The 17,470-nt window shown below is 41.8% G+C and overlaps 1 protein-coding gene across 5 annotated transcripts in view; it reads right to left on the bottom strand.

Annotated features, from left to right (window-relative positions):
* Positions 1 to 17,470, bottom strand: part of syt7b (synaptotagmin VIIb) — a 70,400-nt gene that overhangs the window by 31,684 nt on the left and 21,246 nt on the right. For 2 of the 5 annotated variants that reach the window (XM_078085176.1, XM_078085177.1), the window contains exon 1: positions 262 to 823. In XM_078085176.1, the coding sequence (XP_077941302.1) occupies positions 262 to 686 (425 nt within the window). In that variant the 5' untranslated portion in view covers positions 687 to 823. Of the gene's footprint in view, positions 1 to 241; positions 824 to 1,416; positions 1,497 to 6,736; positions 6,841 to 17,470 lie in introns of those variants that run through there. The other 3 variants (XM_040202006.2, XM_078085179.1, XM_078085180.1) reach the window with 3 other exon arrangements.

Genomic DNA, 17,470 nt, shown 5'->3' with positions numbered 1-17,470 from the left:
CTTCGTGCTATTAAATGTGACCTTTTCACTGCTCACAGTGATATATTGATCAACCTTGGCCTTTTGTTGCGAGTATATTTGTGCTATTTGCCAGAAACTTAAGCACACAAATAGACAAACATAATATTATAAAGTGTTTGAAACACATCTTACTCGGCTAATATTGCCAATTTGCCGATTTTTCCAAGGTGCGCACAAGCCTCTGTTCATTACAGCCCTGCCCAGATTGAGGGTCCCTTACCAGCCATGACTGAGACTCACTTGGGCGTGAGGCGAGGGTCTCCGTAGGGAGCATAGGGAGACATGTTTAAGAGGAACTCCTTGGGCGGGTAGGAAGTCCATCTCTGTTGCACGTTGCTGCTGTCATTGTTATTCCAAAAGTCTCTGTCCAGATCATTGTGGCTAGCGAGAGAGTGAGGGGGAGAGAGGGGGAGAGAGGGAGAGAGAGAGAGGGAGAGAGAGGGAGAGAGGGAGAGGGGTAAAAAAAACATGATGGATGACTGAGGCAATGAGGGAAAAATAGTTATGTTAGGCTTCTGTTTCATAAATGTAAAGGTCAAGGTGAGAGTACTGATCGATAAGAACAATGTAATCATGTCAATGCGTATAAAGTTACATTGTAAAACAGTTGCCTTTTCACACTTGTACTTAATACATTGCTCATAAACTACAAGGTCAGTCATCATATACTGTAGTTCAACAAGATAAAAGGGGGATAGTTGTAGTTTCTATGTAAATAGATGATAATATAAATGTGGAGAAAGACAAAATGACCTGCAGGCTTTATCACTCTGTCACTTTAGGAAACAAATGAAACAGAAGAGGTAGAAAAGTCAGTATACAACAAAACAACATTTTATTGAAAAAACACACATTGGATATGAAATAGAAAGGAAAATGGTAAGAAATTAGTGATGTATATGTCATTCAATTATTATTAATAACACCAACATACATTCTCACGGTTATTTTCTTTTTTTATATTACAGTACAAACTAATTAAACACCTATGCAAGATAATTAAATAATAATACTAATTTTAATAGTTAAAATAAGAGTTTCATTTGTTTTGAATTTAGAAATTTAATTAATATTTTGTTTTAAACTGAACAATACATAGTGTTCCGTAATATCGTATGACTATACTGCATTTAAATTTTTGCGTTAACTTAAATTCTGTAACTTTCCTCCACTGCATTCTAAAGAAAGTGTGTAATTAAACCTCTTTGATAGATGATAAGTACATCCACATAACGCGTCTTCAGGGCATCATTTCATGGTGGACCATTTCAGGCCATGGGCCGGTGGGGGCTACGAGATTAGCTTTCAAATCAGAAATAGCGTTAAAATGCGATACCATCGACACATGATAGATAATTTCCATGTGCTTGCATCCAAACCCTGCCTGACACCTACTTGATGGCTTTATTTTCCCCTCGACCTCTCACAGAATCTGGGGAGCTGGCAGCCTCCACCCCGGGCTTATTCCTCTTCCCCTGCAAAGAGACCAGACAGACACGGATGTGGGAGACGCGTTTTTGATCAGTCTCTACAAAAGCAGCGTTGTAAGTGCACATTACAGAGCCCTTGGAACAACATCAGGTCGCAAACACGTTGAAATATGATAAAAGAGCAGAAAATTGGTTTGATGCCAGGATTACAGCCTGCTTCCAAAGATCACAAAATGACCAGGGACCCATTCTACAACCATGAAATGCCAAAAAACGCACGCTCTCATGCACGCTGTTGTCTTCACACACAAACAAAGGGAATATACAGGGTTACTCCGCTTGGAACCCTTTCTATCACAGTGGTGAAACAGCAGCTGACATAGTGTGGTGTGGAGACAAAGTTAAACTCGTAGTTATGCCTAAAGGGGTTGCAGCATATCCACAGAGCTTGACGCGGAACCCGCGTAGCCCTGCTTGCTGGAAAAGAGGAAAGCAATGGGGGGGGCAGACTGTAAAACAAGAGGTTTTTTAAAAGGAACTCAAGTGCTCTAAAAGAATACAATTTCTGTTGGCAGCGACCGCAAAAATCGACTCAGAGTGAAAGTGCCTTACAAAACGTGGGTATTGATACAGTCTGATCATGTGTGATACACTCAGACAGAAGTTTGGATAATTGCCGCAGGACTGACAATAATCAACGGAATGAGTAAGAGACACTTAACAAATAACAAACCCAACAACCAACTCAAAGCAGACACACTTATATTCAGAGCTCTTTTAAGGAGAAAAAGGGCCATAATGCTACATCATCATGTAACATATTATACGGCTCACTTTACTTATTCTGCACATTTTTAGCACTTAACGCATCGTGCTTTCAACAGAACGATATATACACTGGTCACAGTTATTGAGCTTTAGGTTGTGTTGAACCCGGTTTTTATGGAACTCTAGAGGGTGATAACACTGAGCTGAGTCACACAGACCCTCTGCTCTTACATAATGTTGTTCCATGGTAACCTCACAATAAGGACATAAAGAGCACGTAAGCAATGCAACATTACTTTATCTCTCAACGTGAATTTTTGTCCAGACTCAGAAAACAAACATTCTGGATCGCGTCCTGTTTGGAGATGTTATGCCCATCTGTTGCTGTGGATAATACCATCATTCACTTGACTGGGTTTCAATCAGATATGCCATATTTTGACAAAATATGTAGCGCTTGGCAGATGACTGAAAAAAAAAAGTCAGGTTGTGCACGGCGGATCAAATTAAAAATAGAATCAAACTGAAGAACTTTTACCAGCGCACAACATGCCTGGATGTCAAAATACGATATGAGAGGATGCTTGCATATGAATACATTTTACATAACATTAGTTTCAAGAAACCCTTATTGTTTGTGCACCCAGAAAGGCCTGCTCCTTCCGCTTGGTGATGAATGTGAATCCTCCTACACTGTTCTCCTTTTGATTCGTTCACTTCCCTCTTTGAAGTGTCAATCCACCTTCTTCCATCTTCCTTTCAAAATGTGATTTTTTAGCAACATACTCTACAGCAATGGCTGTAAATAACCCCATGCATTCAGCACCAAAGAAGGCACGCTGGAGGAGTTGATGCTAAATAAGTGATGCAATCTGCCATGAAATGTTAATTGGGAAAATGAAATGACAAGAAGAAGAAGATGTTCTAATATTCTTGGTGATTTCTGCTCTGTGTCTGCTATCAGCATCTGCTGGTGTGTACGAGTCACACCAGCAGACTTTTTATAGCGCAGTTACTTAAACAGTGTCATGTTCGGGTCCAAGTACTGTACACATTGATGTCACGACACATGCTCTCCTCTTTGAAATTCACACTTACAGGCTATTTTCAGTTTTCCATTTACTCTGACTTATATCTTATATCCTGGTGGAAGGAAACAGGGAGACCAATACACATGAGGGAGAATATACTCATTTAAAAGCTCCAGCTGAGCAGTTAAAACGGAGGAACCTTGTGTTTTAGTTGAGGGTGCTAAACCACGTCGTCATCACACAATAATAGTCTCAAAATGAGGACAGTGTAACATCAGGATCGGCTGAGCCGGCTGGTTTTTCCATCCTCCTTCAATTTTTTATGAGAGTGAGAAGAGTCACAGCATGCAGACAGTTGCTGTGTTTAGATAAGCTAATTAACAATTTATTATTATTAGCCCGATCTTTACAGGTATATGACTGGCATCATTATTATACAAATTATCAAGATTCATAAGAGCATAAATATTTAAGTGCTGTCTGAACGATCTCAGAGCCGGTGGTTCCTCCATAAAAGAACACTTTGAGTTTATAGTTTCCTCATATCAAGACAGACAGACAAAAAACAATGTTCGATGTTTTCCACACTATGCTGCTCCATTTTGGCCCAGTTTGAACTAAAAGTGTCACGTATGTCATTGATGTCACCATTTATATTTCCATAAATGGAATTTACTGTCACCACCAGCTGCTTGTTGAAATACAGCAGTTGTTTAAAAGGTGTTGACAAGCAACTAATACTGACGATCACAGCTCCTCTTGTTTGTACTTCTATCAATTTCAGTTCCTGCTAGTTTGACTGGAATGTGTGCTGTGAAAAGGAAAAAGCAATGTTTATAGCTGCTGTTTATCTTTAGTTGGCCAACTTTCTTTCTTGTCTTTGTCTCTTTTTGAGAGAGAGATTGTTTGCACAAAGTTAAACTCAATGATGAACGCTGTCCTTGATCTCAATGACGGATTTTGAGCAGCCTGCAGGAACCAGCAAAGGGCTGAATGCTTTATCTGAGTGTGGCTTTCAGTGTCCTGCAGACAGGTGGCCTCTCTATATATTCTACGGTATCTCCCTCTAATGCATCCCAAATACACTCTATTATTTATCAGTTCACATCTTACGTGTCCAGCTCGACAGAAACCTTTCCAATAGAGAGGGGCGCTTTGGGGCCTGGCCGAATCTGCACTTACATTTGGCCACTACGCTGTAAACAGACGCATAGTGTACAGAACACACACAGAACACAGCATAATGTTAGATTTGGGGACTCGGCGATGATAGATTTACAGAAGTCAAGAATATGGCATCAAGTGAAGCTCATCAATCATTAAACAGAATCATAAAATCTGAAGGAGGCTGGAGAGGGTGGAGAAGGCACAATGTTTGAGAGAGTGTGGGTGGATGTGAGAAGCAGAAGGAAAGATGGAGGAGAGAAACAGGAGTACGATGACAGGGCAGAGGAGCAAGTGAGAAACACGCAGGGACACTGAGGAGGTTTGAAACAGACTCCAGAATAGCAGAAGACACACTTAGATGTTCAACACAGACCAGCCTCCTCTCCCCTTCCGTGCCTCTGTGGCTGTTTCTGCCTCTACCTCTCCCCGTCCGCCTCCTCCCATTCTCCTCCCACTCCCACTCCCACAAAACAACCAATGGCACCGGACCAGTTCCCTCAGCTTCATCGCTTCTGGAGCAAATGTTTTCACATGGATGATGTTTGATGTTTATATGCTTCCAATTTCTTTTCAAAATTACTTTTTGTATGAAATGTAGTCGCTGCCAGCTGGATTATGTTCATTGGCGTTTTTTGGCGACAAAAAGCCTTTGTTTAAGGTCAGGGAAAGACTGTGGTTTTGGTGAAATGATGAGTAAACCGTGGGCGTGATCATCAGGGTCGACAGGGGGTCTCGCTAGAGGTCGGCCAATACAAGTGTCACAGCTATGGTTCGTGGGCAAGGTAACATGACAGGATGGAGGGTTGATTGAGTTTCACTCACTAACCTTTCTGAAAGCTTGGACAGAAAATATATCAACTATTACAACTACAACTATAATAGATTTATTGTTTTTGTTGTTCGTTGAGCAGCAGTGCCAAACATGCCACCCCTGCAGGGTTCGTAATTGATGATACATTTGAGATCTTAATGATGGACGTTGGCCTAAAAGGCCTGAAATTGAAAATGTAATGTTTTTTTACATTGACACTATTTCATCTGTAGGTATTTATTTATTTAACCTTTAATGATAATGTAATATAATAATATGTCGGAGGGAGACAAGGACTCTGTGCAACACAGAGGCAACACAGTCGAGAGGAGAGCGGATCAATCGTGGAGAACTAAAGCAGTGACATTCTGACAAGGACATGTAGATAAAGTGACAAAAGGACAAATACAAACCAGACTATTCAGTATAAAAGGAGAAGGAGGGTGACACAAAAACAAAGACAGCGTCATAGATAACACGAGGGTTGACAAAGATAGGAAATGGCTTTGTTTGTAAGCGTCAATTCTGTTTTGTTTCTCCAGAGCAATGATAGCAAGTTGGATTTTAAGGCGCACTTCACATACTTTGTAACCGTAGTAAGGGATCGTATCGTACATTTGACACTGGAGAATTAAAAGATTTCGCTCAGCTGGTTTTCTTCTGAACAGTCACTCCTCAACTGTGAGACAGAAAGAGAGGAGCGAGTGGGACAGAAGGGAGGCTGGGGGGTGGAGAGGGTGAGGAGAGGAGGTGGGTGGGTGGGGGGTAGAGTGTAGCAAATGCCAGCAGATCAAAACGTATAGGAGGAATTACACTTGCTTCAGCAGCGGCCAATAGCTCGGAGGGATGCTCATTAGCATATGAATCATTAGCATGGCACTGGAGGCTGGAGGCAAGCGGCCATGATGCACAAAGCCATGTTTACAGAGAGCCAAAGGTTTCCAATCTTTCATCCTGTCATGGACAAACACACAGCCTCTCTCTGTTTCCCGTGCCGCGGAGCAAAACACTACAACAACAACAACAACAACAACAACAACAACAGCAACAATACATCGGGCGACGGGCCATACACTCAATTCAAGGTTATCAAAAGAAAACACGACTGCCCACACAACTGCAGTTCACCTTCAATAGCTCTGAGATGTTCAGAAACACGGAAGACGCTAAAAGGAAAAGGATGAGACCTTTCATGAGAGTCGTTGGGCCGCAGTCAAAAAGTCGGGCATCGAACCTCAATAACTGCAGGTTTCGTACATACGGCGTAAGCTGAGGTATCACAGCGGGAGCTTTCTGTGGGTCGGCGGTGGCGCTGATAACGCTGCGTTTGCAAATGAACGCGCTCGAGGGCCTCAACGGTTCATCCGTTTGAATAACTTTAACTTCATGCTACCTTTTCGCACACACACACGCGATTAGACAGCCTCAGCTCAGTTGAAATAACCTTCTCCAAAACATTTTAAATTATTGTCACCGCTGAAGTGTGACTGATGAGCGCTGCAACTTACCAGTTTACGTTGACACCAGGTGCAGACGCCACATAGAGCGACCAGCCAAACGGCACATATGACGGACAGGACCGACACCAGGAAAACACTGAGAGACACCGAGCCTGATGGAGAGAGACAGAGACACACACAGAGGAGGGTATTAGTGCATTTAATATCACACTTGAACCTGAGGTTTGAGGTCTAAGTTGGAGTTAAAGTACGGATGGTGACAACATGGCACGTTTCGGGGGAACGTGTATAATAAGGAGCTTGTCTTGTGCCTTTCTTGCTTTTCCTCATTTGTCTGTGTGATCTAGCATCTGTCTGTCTGTCGGTAGGTGCAACGGGAGTGAGAGGGGATGACATAGAGCCACAGAAACGGCTTCAAGGTCACGTGGCTTCACGTATCAATGGGAGATCCGCACATCAGGGAGACATAATTGCACCGCGCCAGAAGACGTGCAATTACTAGCATCCGTTTTCTCTCTTCTACCTCGTAAACCCTCCAACAACTTTGTTCCCGACAGATGAAAATTTCCTCCGCCGCCTTCTATTCCTCATCAGTACCTCTTTGAATTACTGCTTCTGAGCAAACATTCAGACGTCTGCCGAGTGATTGAAAACTCAGCGGCACGTGTGTGCAAACACTGCGCTCATAGCGGTTCTACATCCTTTTTATAAGCATCACACAAGTCTCTCTCTCTATCTGGAAAAAAATTAAACATCTGACGGTTCTTTCTTTCTTTCTTCTCTTTATCCCTCCATTTCACCTTGTATCCCCGCCTGAGCAAGCTCTACATTTAAACTTGTTTTTGGGTTGTTCAAACAGAGGAAGTGGACAAGCTAAGCCGATTTAATCACCCTGTCCAACCTCCTCTCTTCGTGGCCTTCAGTCGTACGAGGTATCTTCTGAGTAAATTTCTGTACACTGTATTCTTTGAGTCCCTTTGCTTTTCCTACATGTCTTCAGTGGCACAACGGATTAATACATATATATATATATCCAAAATCGCACAAACATTTCTAACATGTTTTTTTTATATGACATTATTGTTTGATGTTATTCCCCACCTGTCTTGCTCCTGTCCCTTTTATCTCTACTACTACTAGTGCTGCTGCCCTACAATTTTTAATTAAGAGTAAAAATGATCATCATCTTATTAATTAAAGATCAGTCCTAACATTTTTTTTATCTGAAAACAAGGTTACTTGAAGAAATGTTTTGAACTGCTCGAGGCACAAGGAATTGAATGAATATCATTTATCAGAGAGGTTTAAAAAGGAATTTCTCGTTCACAAAAACCCAACTGCAGGGCTACTTCTTTACATTGAACGTATCCTTGTATGTTGCCAACAGGCTCACCCATCTTACGTTCATGCAGAGGCTGGTATCTCAGCATTTAGCAGGTCGAATGCCTCCGATTTTTAAAGCGTCAGCTCCTTTTTACCCGCCAACCGTATCAACTCCGATACGCCTTTTAATAAGGTATCTGAATTTTTTTTTCTGAAATATTAAACAAAATGCCGGCAATGAAGATCACCGGGTGGAAATGTGTTCTTGCCCGGAGCCGTTCAAGCGAGGCACCAGAGAATGTGTAAAATCGCTTTCAAAAGGGGTTTCAGTGCTTAAAAAATAAGTGCTCGCAATCTTGCCGGTGTTTCCTTGCCAATTTAAAGAAAAACGTTGCTATTTTGCTGTTTCCACAGAGGTAGCAACCCAACGCAACCTCTGTGGAAACAGCAAAAGAAGCTGAAATACTCTCCAGCTGCAGGGAACACAAGCATACGAAAGAATAGTACATAATAGTTTGCATTGTTGCTGGTAGTGGAATGCAACGTTCCTGCACAGGATTCAGTTGGTGTCACCAACTTCAAAACATTCACAAGAAAACAGCCACCGTATCCAGGCAGTGTTTACCTGTGTTTTCAAAGGGATGGTAGTGCCTGTATCATGAAGATCACAGGTGTCACCAAAGTCAACAAATTCTACCGATTACAACTTTAAAATAAAACCCACAAATGTTCGCGCAAATTAATTTGAGAGCGAGTTGAGGATAGAAATGTCAGCACCGTGAGCAGCGTGTATGTTTAAAATGCTGCCACACAGCGAGGCCAACAACCTTACATCATCTCAGGACACTCACAAATCTCACATTTGCAGATTCTTGTGCACGACCACAAATTGCAGATTGAGGTACATTTACACAGCTCTCAAAACACAATTGCAAATAATATTGCAACCGTAACACCCACCACCCACATAGCGAACAGACAGAGAAACCTTGAGACGTCCTCTGTGGTCTTACTGTGGGGTTCAGCTCTCACTTTACTATGAACGCTCGTGTCGTCTCAGCTGCCCCTTTAGTCTGTATGATCTTTTTTACCATCACTTGAGAACAGCACTTTTTGCCAAGAGTGGGTGAGTACACTCTAAAATCCACTTCCCACTGTGACCTCTCGCTCAACACGACCTACTGAGCATCTGTTTAATTAAAATGTACTAATCATCACGGACCAACAGTCTGAGCTTATACACTCTTTCAAATATGACATTTGCCGTTACTGTTTGCTTTTTGCTTTTCCACATGTTTAACGGACACAGTTGATCATCTAAAAGCCATCGCTGTATTGCCAGTAAACCGATAATGTTAAAATATGTTAAAAAACGAGACGGATGGTCCAGCAAGTGGAAACAGCGAGTGGACATGTTAACGTTAACAATTCCTGACAGGGCGAAGAGCTCGGCGAACCAGAAGGACTGCTCCTCCACGTTGAGGAGAGCCAGCTGGTGTTGCTCAGCCACCTGGGAAGACCACCTTCCTTTGAGAGGCAATGGCCTCAACAGGCTGTAGGTGATCAGCATCTCCCCTCTGAATGCATGCTGCTGCTCCTCCTCGTTGACTCGGAGCTAAATAAGATGTAATCTTGATGGAGCGGCTGAGTAGCCTCTTCAATCCGTTAGCTGCTGAGGCTGTTTATATGGGCCTCGGCCCCAAGAGATTAAAGTAGGATCTAAATATCTGAATCTAAATAATTGAATATGTTGTTAAAATGACTACAATATATGAATACAACCTGATCGTGCCAATAATTAAAATGTATGTGTTTGCTTGGTTAGGTATTAATCAGGAAAATGCCACTGGTTATAGTGGAAACACTTGCTGGGTCAACCTAAGGACAAGGTCAAAAAAGGAAGACAGGTTGGGAGAAGGAGGGGACATAAAAGGGAAGGTTTTGTGGAACAGGAGAGAGAACCGAGGTTCCGATACAGCTAAATTACAGGAATAAGAGATTTAACCAGTAAGAACTATAATTATGGACCCACAGACAAGACAAGGTTTACAGTTCCTTGTTTGAATGATTGATGATACTGTTGAATTTATCTCCATGCTGATGACATTAGAACGGAGTGACCAGGTTGGTTAATCAGGATCTGTCTACAGTAAAAAGTGTCCAAGGGAAGAACTGGTTATATCGTTTTTAAGTCTCCCGAGGGCACGAGGCCAATCAACTCACTTTTTATGTGATGATGATTATGTATTTTAGACACTGTCTTTTTTTTGTCATGCAGGACTAAACAAAAAAAACGAGTGTTCGGTTCAAATGCTCAGAGACAGAAACCGGCTGCCGAGATGAACGCAACCAGGAGCCGACCCAAGCCGAGAATCAAGGTGTCTGGGGGGGATTTCTGGATGATGTGAAGCCACTCTGGTCATACATCACATAAAACTAGCATTTTTTCATTTGAAGAACATTCCTAAAAAGGTCTGTATCTGAGCAGAGAGTGATAGATGCTCCTCCTAGACCTCCTAGAAATGCTTCTAGTTTCTGCACCAGTATACTTTCAGAAGCTGTTCTCCTCTTTCCACACAGCACAAAGAAATATTTAGTGATGCTGCTTTCATTCATTTTGCGCCAAGCCCTTGGAACAACCTTCCAAAGAGTCACGGCAAATATGGATACTTTCAAAAAAGAAATGAAAAACCCACTGAATCAGGCTTTAATGTAGTGTAATTTATTTTGTTATTGTTGCTTGTTATATAGTTTGATCATATCCAGTATCGTATTTGTTTTCAGGATTTACATATAGATTTTATTTCACCCAAACTATGCCAATGAGGAACGTTAGGGGTTTTTGGGTACACACGTATTTCAGTGAAATATTGAGGTATGTGTATTTGTGTACTTCTAGATCAATACATTTCAGAAATATTTTAACTTCACTACATTCATTTGGCAACACTTATTACACTACAACAAATAGAGATAAACTAATATACTATGATACAATATTAAGTCGTAGTGTATATGGAGGGGAGATGAAAAAAACAGTGCCCCCTAAATCCTCCCTCATGAACCACTACTACTAAGTATCTGTCTGTGTGTCTTTATGTGTAGAGACGTTGCGTCTCATCCTGTGGGTGCGGAGCCCCGACAGGTAAAGTCAGGGCTTCGTCAAAACGTAGCAGCCAGGTGACGTTTGCCGTCTCCCTGTCTGCTCTTCCGCTCTTTGTCTGTTTCATGGATGAATAAAGAGCCGCAGGTCGATGTGTCAGCGTGACCCTGAGCGGGGCCGTGAAACACACGCAAACAGGCAGAACAGACAGGCCACCAGCTCGCGCCGACAGCTGAATTCATTCAAAGTCCGGCAAAGGCGCGGCTCCTTCCAGGGTGGTGCAGAGGGCGGGGGGGCCGATGTTGATTTGTGCTTTAGAACGTAAACGCCATGAAACCATCCAGGCCGCATGACTACCCTTTAAATCATCTATTTTTGATCCGTCCGCCATGATAGTGAGTCTGAAAACTCTGTCAGGTCACTGAGGACAATACTTAAGTTTATCCCGATAATGGAAATTCTGGTTAGTGTAGTTGTTTTTCAGGATTCACATCTGATATTTTCCCATCCCTTTATCGTCACGCATTGAAGGTTAAATATGGATTACACAGATAGTGCTGTGTTTGCTATCATTCTCTGGACCACCCAGAGCTCCAGGTGTACGAAATGGACTCTTCTAGTGCTGCTCCATCACTCATACTGTCTATCTTTCTTGGCAATGGTGTCAGTATTATTCCTTATACTCAATAGTTAATATTTTATTCAATTTTTTAGCTATTGTTCTGTAATTTTTAAATAAACTTTTCAGGATTAATAGTTCTATCTTACCCCAAAATATATCGGATGAGTTATCGGCATACATATAGTCTAGGATAATTTATTTAATAATCACTCAACATAATGCACAGACTATTTCACATATAATTACTGTCAGAGTTGTTGTGCCATTCTCTTTGTTCTATTATCAAATGTTATCCGTGTCTACCATCTTCTAACTTGCAGTCTCTCTGCCAACAGGCCATTATTTTCACATGTGGTAATTACATAACTTATAACACAATTTAGTAGCTCAATTTAAAAATGGCCTTTAAACTTATTTTATCTCTCTTCCTCTTGCACCACATGCATCTCCCTCTCTCACCCCCCGGTCACATGGCCTCTATTAAAAGCGAGAGATTGTAACTGGTTCTCAAACTGTCTCATTTAATACTGATGCTTCTATGTGACCTCGAGACCATCAGCGAGAAGATGGCCTGTTTCTGTAGTTATTGTTGATGCCCTTCTCTGCAGGTCTGATTCCCCGCAATATCAGATGAAACAGCTCACAGCACTCAGACTGGAATAGACTGTTTACTTTTTTATATTGGCCCTTTTAAAGCTATTTAAACAGACGATTCAAATCATTTTGAGGCTGACTTTACCTTTCCGTCATAAGGTTGTATCAATACGCAGGAGTTTACACAAAGCCTATTTTTAGGAGGATAGATGAGATGCGAGGTGTTTTTCTCGCCCCAATAACCAGACTTACTTATCTGAAATGGAAAATCTATGCCCATTGGAAGAAATACAAAACAAAAACATCTCCTGCAAAGAACTGTGTCTATTCAAAAAAACTGAATCAGACACATGAAACGCTAACTGACTAAACTTCACCCTCTGACCCGACTGGATCCGAAGGATTCTACTTGAGTAAAGATCTCAAGTATTGCAAAAAAAGAAAACAGTGATCAGAATTCCCGAGAGATGAGAAAAAGTATCAAACTAGTCCTCTAAAAGTCGCCCGATGCCTTTTCTTCTCAGATCCCAGCAGTTCACTTGCTGTGCACAACAGTATTACAGGTAGAAAGGCGGCACACAGTTACAAAAACAAGACGACGGTGTAATAAACTGCAATTATCCCTGATGGTGATGCTCCAGCAGGCTCACCTTATCTCTCTCCAACTAATCTCCTCTGGGCTTCCTAATTCAGTCCGCGCTCTCTTCTCTGGTGGGCACCGGCGTCTCGTTCTGCTGAACGAGCCCCTCGCTCTCTCTCTGCGTCTCGCCTCCTCCACCTGCTGTGCTTGTCTGTTTGTGCTCTGCTCACTGGGCCCACGGTGTAAGCGACTGGCACCACGTAGAGGATGAGCACTATTAGTCGACGGAGGCCTCCGGGGGAGCAACTTTTAGCAGGCGGGTCAGAACAACACGGAGAGGAACGCCTCCATGGGAAGCGACCCTTGACTGGCACGACAGCCGTGCCGCCAGCCGGGAGGCCGCCAGTGGGAGGAACACGGGCATCCGATTGTACGGGGGCCCAAATGGGAATGAATGAGAAGAGCAGCTGTTGTGTTGAAGGCATCACAACCTGTTTTAAAGGGAATACAGTCCAGTGTAGATATGCTAAAAAAAAAACCCCATTTAAATAACATATCGTTAACAGCAAAGCTTTTTTTGTAACGGGTATCTTCACTTCACCTGTTTCTCTTCTGCTCTGCTTTGTGTGTGTGTGTGTGTGTGTGTGTGTGTGTGTGTGTGTGTGTGGATAGCACACCTGGTGAAACTCAAGCTTCCAAACAACCCACAACAGACGGCTAAATGGTGGCAATGTCTGTTTGATCTATAATCCTGGTTCCTCCCTGACTCTGGCCGCTTTAAAGTTGAGATAGCAAGTCTATTGTGCTCATTGTATTGTTTCTTTAAATGGCAGCAGCTCGCTGAATGGAGGAGAAACACAGGGGCCATAAAACGTCATCCGGTAGAATGTCCACTGTTGCACGACACTAACGGCGTCTCTGTAAAGGCTAATAGGGGAGACATTTCAAACGTCCAATATTGTTATATTGCATTGCATTATATTATTTAATTCCTCTTAAAGTATCAATGGTAATTCAAGGCGAGTGCCGACGGCGTTTTTGAAGAATAAGAACTGACGTTTATTACATAAAGTAGCAAAAAAACTAGCCATCACCTCTTTGCGCAACTAAATCACACGTAGCCTCATTACTTTTAATTATTTGGGCTGAACTTAAACAAGCGGAGCAAAGGTGGAATATATTGTATTAATTCACCGTGTGATACGTAAGCAATACAGCAATTAGTAATATTAGTATTTAAGCAATGCAGGCACCGTAAACAGCCGTGTTGCGGCGGCTGAAAATAAAGTAGCGGCCAACATTATTGTATTCAACAGGAAGACGGGATCGCTGAAGCTCAGGAGTCGAGGGGAGTCTGACACAGTAAACAACGCATTACCATAATTTGTGACTTTTGAAATGAAAATGCTTCCCCACTCAATCAAGCAGATGTGGCCTGTCATTTGTTTTATGAGATTGACAAACAAGCAACATTGCTACACCGCTTTGTGTTGAAGTGCTGTGCACAGCTGTGCTGACAACGCCTGCATGTAGTCCCACCTCGTTCACTTGCCTCGAGCGTTGCTCTATTCAGTTAAAACCTATAGCATTACATTAGCGTCTGTGCTCTGATGTAGACTTGTAAAATTAGATTTTACTGGCAAAAAAACTTATGCTTATGCTCTTTGCTGTTGTATCATTTGTTTTCTTTTTCATTTATGCTCTCAAATTCTTTGAGAATGACACTGCGGTGCAGTAAAGAAAAGTCCTGCTGTGCTGTATCGTGATGCCAGGATAGTATCGCATTTTGAGTCACCCTGTGATTCCCAGCACTACTTAAAAAGAATGTAATTACTGTGTGTTTTATATGGAATTCTGTCCAAGCGTAGTCTGAATAATACATGATATAATCTAACACACATGCATGTCAACATGTTAGTGTAGAGATCTACAGTCCTTGTGAAGTCACCATCCCAGAACTGTTAAACACAACCTAAACGGTTTTCTATATTGTCATTAGTTAAAATCATCATTCATCAAGTGTTTTGTTTGTTTATTTATGGATGTATAATTCACATCATAATCTTGCTCTAAATATTACATTTTCCAGTAAAATACCATTTCTTGATGCAATTTAAATCTACTGCAAGTGATGAGGGGACAAAATGTTATTTTGAGCAGAACTGTTTAAAAAGTTTATGCAAAGCTTTTAGTTCCTTCTTTGTATTCCCCTGTTGATCTGCAGTAGAAGGATGGTAATAAGGAGGAAGATGAACTAAAAGCTGTGTAACTTTGGAAGGTCCACATGTGTGTATCTCAGACCACTGTTCTTTAACTTTAGATTCCTTTTTGGACGTAATATTTCACAAAATAATCCCTAGGAACTTTGTCTCTCATCCCTTTCCCATACTATGGAAATGTTTGTGTCTAAACCCAACAAGACCATAATCCTAGAGCTGTCACATCTCAACACACATCTCTCAACGGGGATTTGCAACAAGCATGTGATGTCGACCTGAAGATAGTGGCGTCAGATCAGAAACTGCTCCTGCGTGCTGCTGTAGGGCATGGACAAATTGGATTTGACCTCTTGATGGCCTCCTTTTGCGTATAAGTCAGGACACAATCTCTGTTTCCCCGCAGCTCATTCAACTGAAACCTCAAAGGCATTCGCTCTGTTGCCTGCTTTTTAACCCAGCCAAGCCCCCGGGAGGGGGGGGGGCATTCACAACACGGGCTCCTTCCAGTTCAGCCAGTATTTCTTTCTTTTCAATAAAACACACAAGAGTTTATCAAGAGAAATGTGTGACCGCTGCTGCGATCAAGAGGGAAACCTCGGGCGAGACAAACAACCATGCATCTTGTCCTGTCGATCGGCGCAATGACTGAACTAGTCTCAGCGCATGTGTAGCGCAGCGTAACGGGCTGTTGTCTGGTGCCTCAGAGGGCCGTGACTGCACAGACCCATGACGGACTCACGGCCCAATCCTCCACACGGGCAGGTGTGTTTAACAGGCCGCGCGTCTTAGGAGTGTGCAGGCAGAGCGATCAGAGGGAGTTCTGTTGTCGGCACTGAGGAGGATCCAGACGTTTACGGGTGAATGGGCACTGTTGAAGAATCCTTAAGACGCAAACAGAGATGCTGAAGAGTAGCAGAGAAAGATGCGCTCGTATTAATATTTTCAAGGTAAAAATTTGAATTTGAATCAACATCATTTTATATTTTAGACATGGCACAGTTTAATCTGTTAAATGCAAATTTGGAGGTGTAATCAGCTGCATTTACTATGAATAAGATCGACTGACTGCGTGAATGATAACCACTTTATCTCCATGGTTTTTACATAATGTAACAGGATCCCATTAAAATAATCCTGGATGGCATCTTCTTTTGTTGCCAAATTAGTTCTTTATGCAGTGTGACAACCACAAACAGCACGTTAACAGCCTGCTTTTCAATGTTTGTCACATCATTTCTATCCCGCTAAAAGCAATCTAACCTCTTCACACCACTGTTGTGAATGACGTTAGTGGAATGGTAAATTCTGCGTTTTCACACATCATTTCCACAAAATCGTGCCCCTTTTTGGCAGGTCTGACCTTGTTTAACAACGGTGGCATCCAGTTCAAAATAAACGTTTCGGTTGTGCTTCATGAATCCGTGTTGTTCATTCTCAACATCTCTGCTGCAGCTGTGGTTCGTGTAAGATTCCTTGTTGCATTGTTGCAGAGACACTGCCTTCAGCTCCTGCAGCATTGAAAATGCTTGTGAACTTGTGAACTGGCATCTTGCAATCTTCTTGGCGAGCCTGAACTTCTGGAATCATGTTAAAATGATCAAATGTTAAACAAAGATTTTAGAGAGAAGACAAATGATTAAGCAGCCTCCTCGCAAAAGGCCTGAGGTTGCTTTCTAACTGGCTGATTTTCGCTATAAACACCTGCTATAATTGATTTTTCTTTTCTTTCTTCTTCTGCTCTTTGCTTCGTTGTGACAATGTTTATCTTTCAAGTTGATGTATTAACTTTTCTCAGATAAGCAATGAGCTTTTGGCTCGTCTGTATAAAATGTACTTCCCGTAAAGATGAGGGGATTCAGATCATTCTCAGTATGTTCCTCACCACAAGCTACATGCATCCTTTTCTTCATCTACTCTTATGTGAGAAAGACCTTCATTTGCTTCTGTCAAAGTTGTAATTTCTACAGATATTTTGGGGAAAAATTGAGGTTATGATCTTACGCTACATGACATTTATTAAGAGAAATTAAAAAAAAAAAAAAATATATATATATATATATATTTTTTCCTTTTAATTGCCAGTGTGAACAAAACTGTAGGATTCATACACAAAAGGGAAATGTATATTACTGTAGCCGTTAAATGTCAAAACTCTTTTGAGGCACCTTTAGTTGTGTGACTTACAACATTTGTTCGGGCCTGAAAAGGCCAAATGAAAACCGTTTAACTGAGTATTTTCCAGAAATTACTTTTAAACTGGACGCACTGTGAAACAAAGGAGCCAAGATTAAAATTAATAACACACATTAGCGACAAAGCATCTCCGGTTTCCTCTACTTCT

This window comes from Gasterosteus aculeatus, chromosome 12 (assembly GCF_964276395.1).
Source record: "Gasterosteus aculeatus chromosome 12, fGasAcu3.hap1.1, whole genome shotgun sequence".
Lineage (NCBI taxonomy): Eukaryota > Metazoa > Chordata > Actinopteri > Perciformes > Gasterosteidae > Gasterosteus > Gasterosteus aculeatus.
Note: the sequence above shows the minus strand (reverse complement) of the source record. Positions and strands in the feature narration are given on the sequence as shown.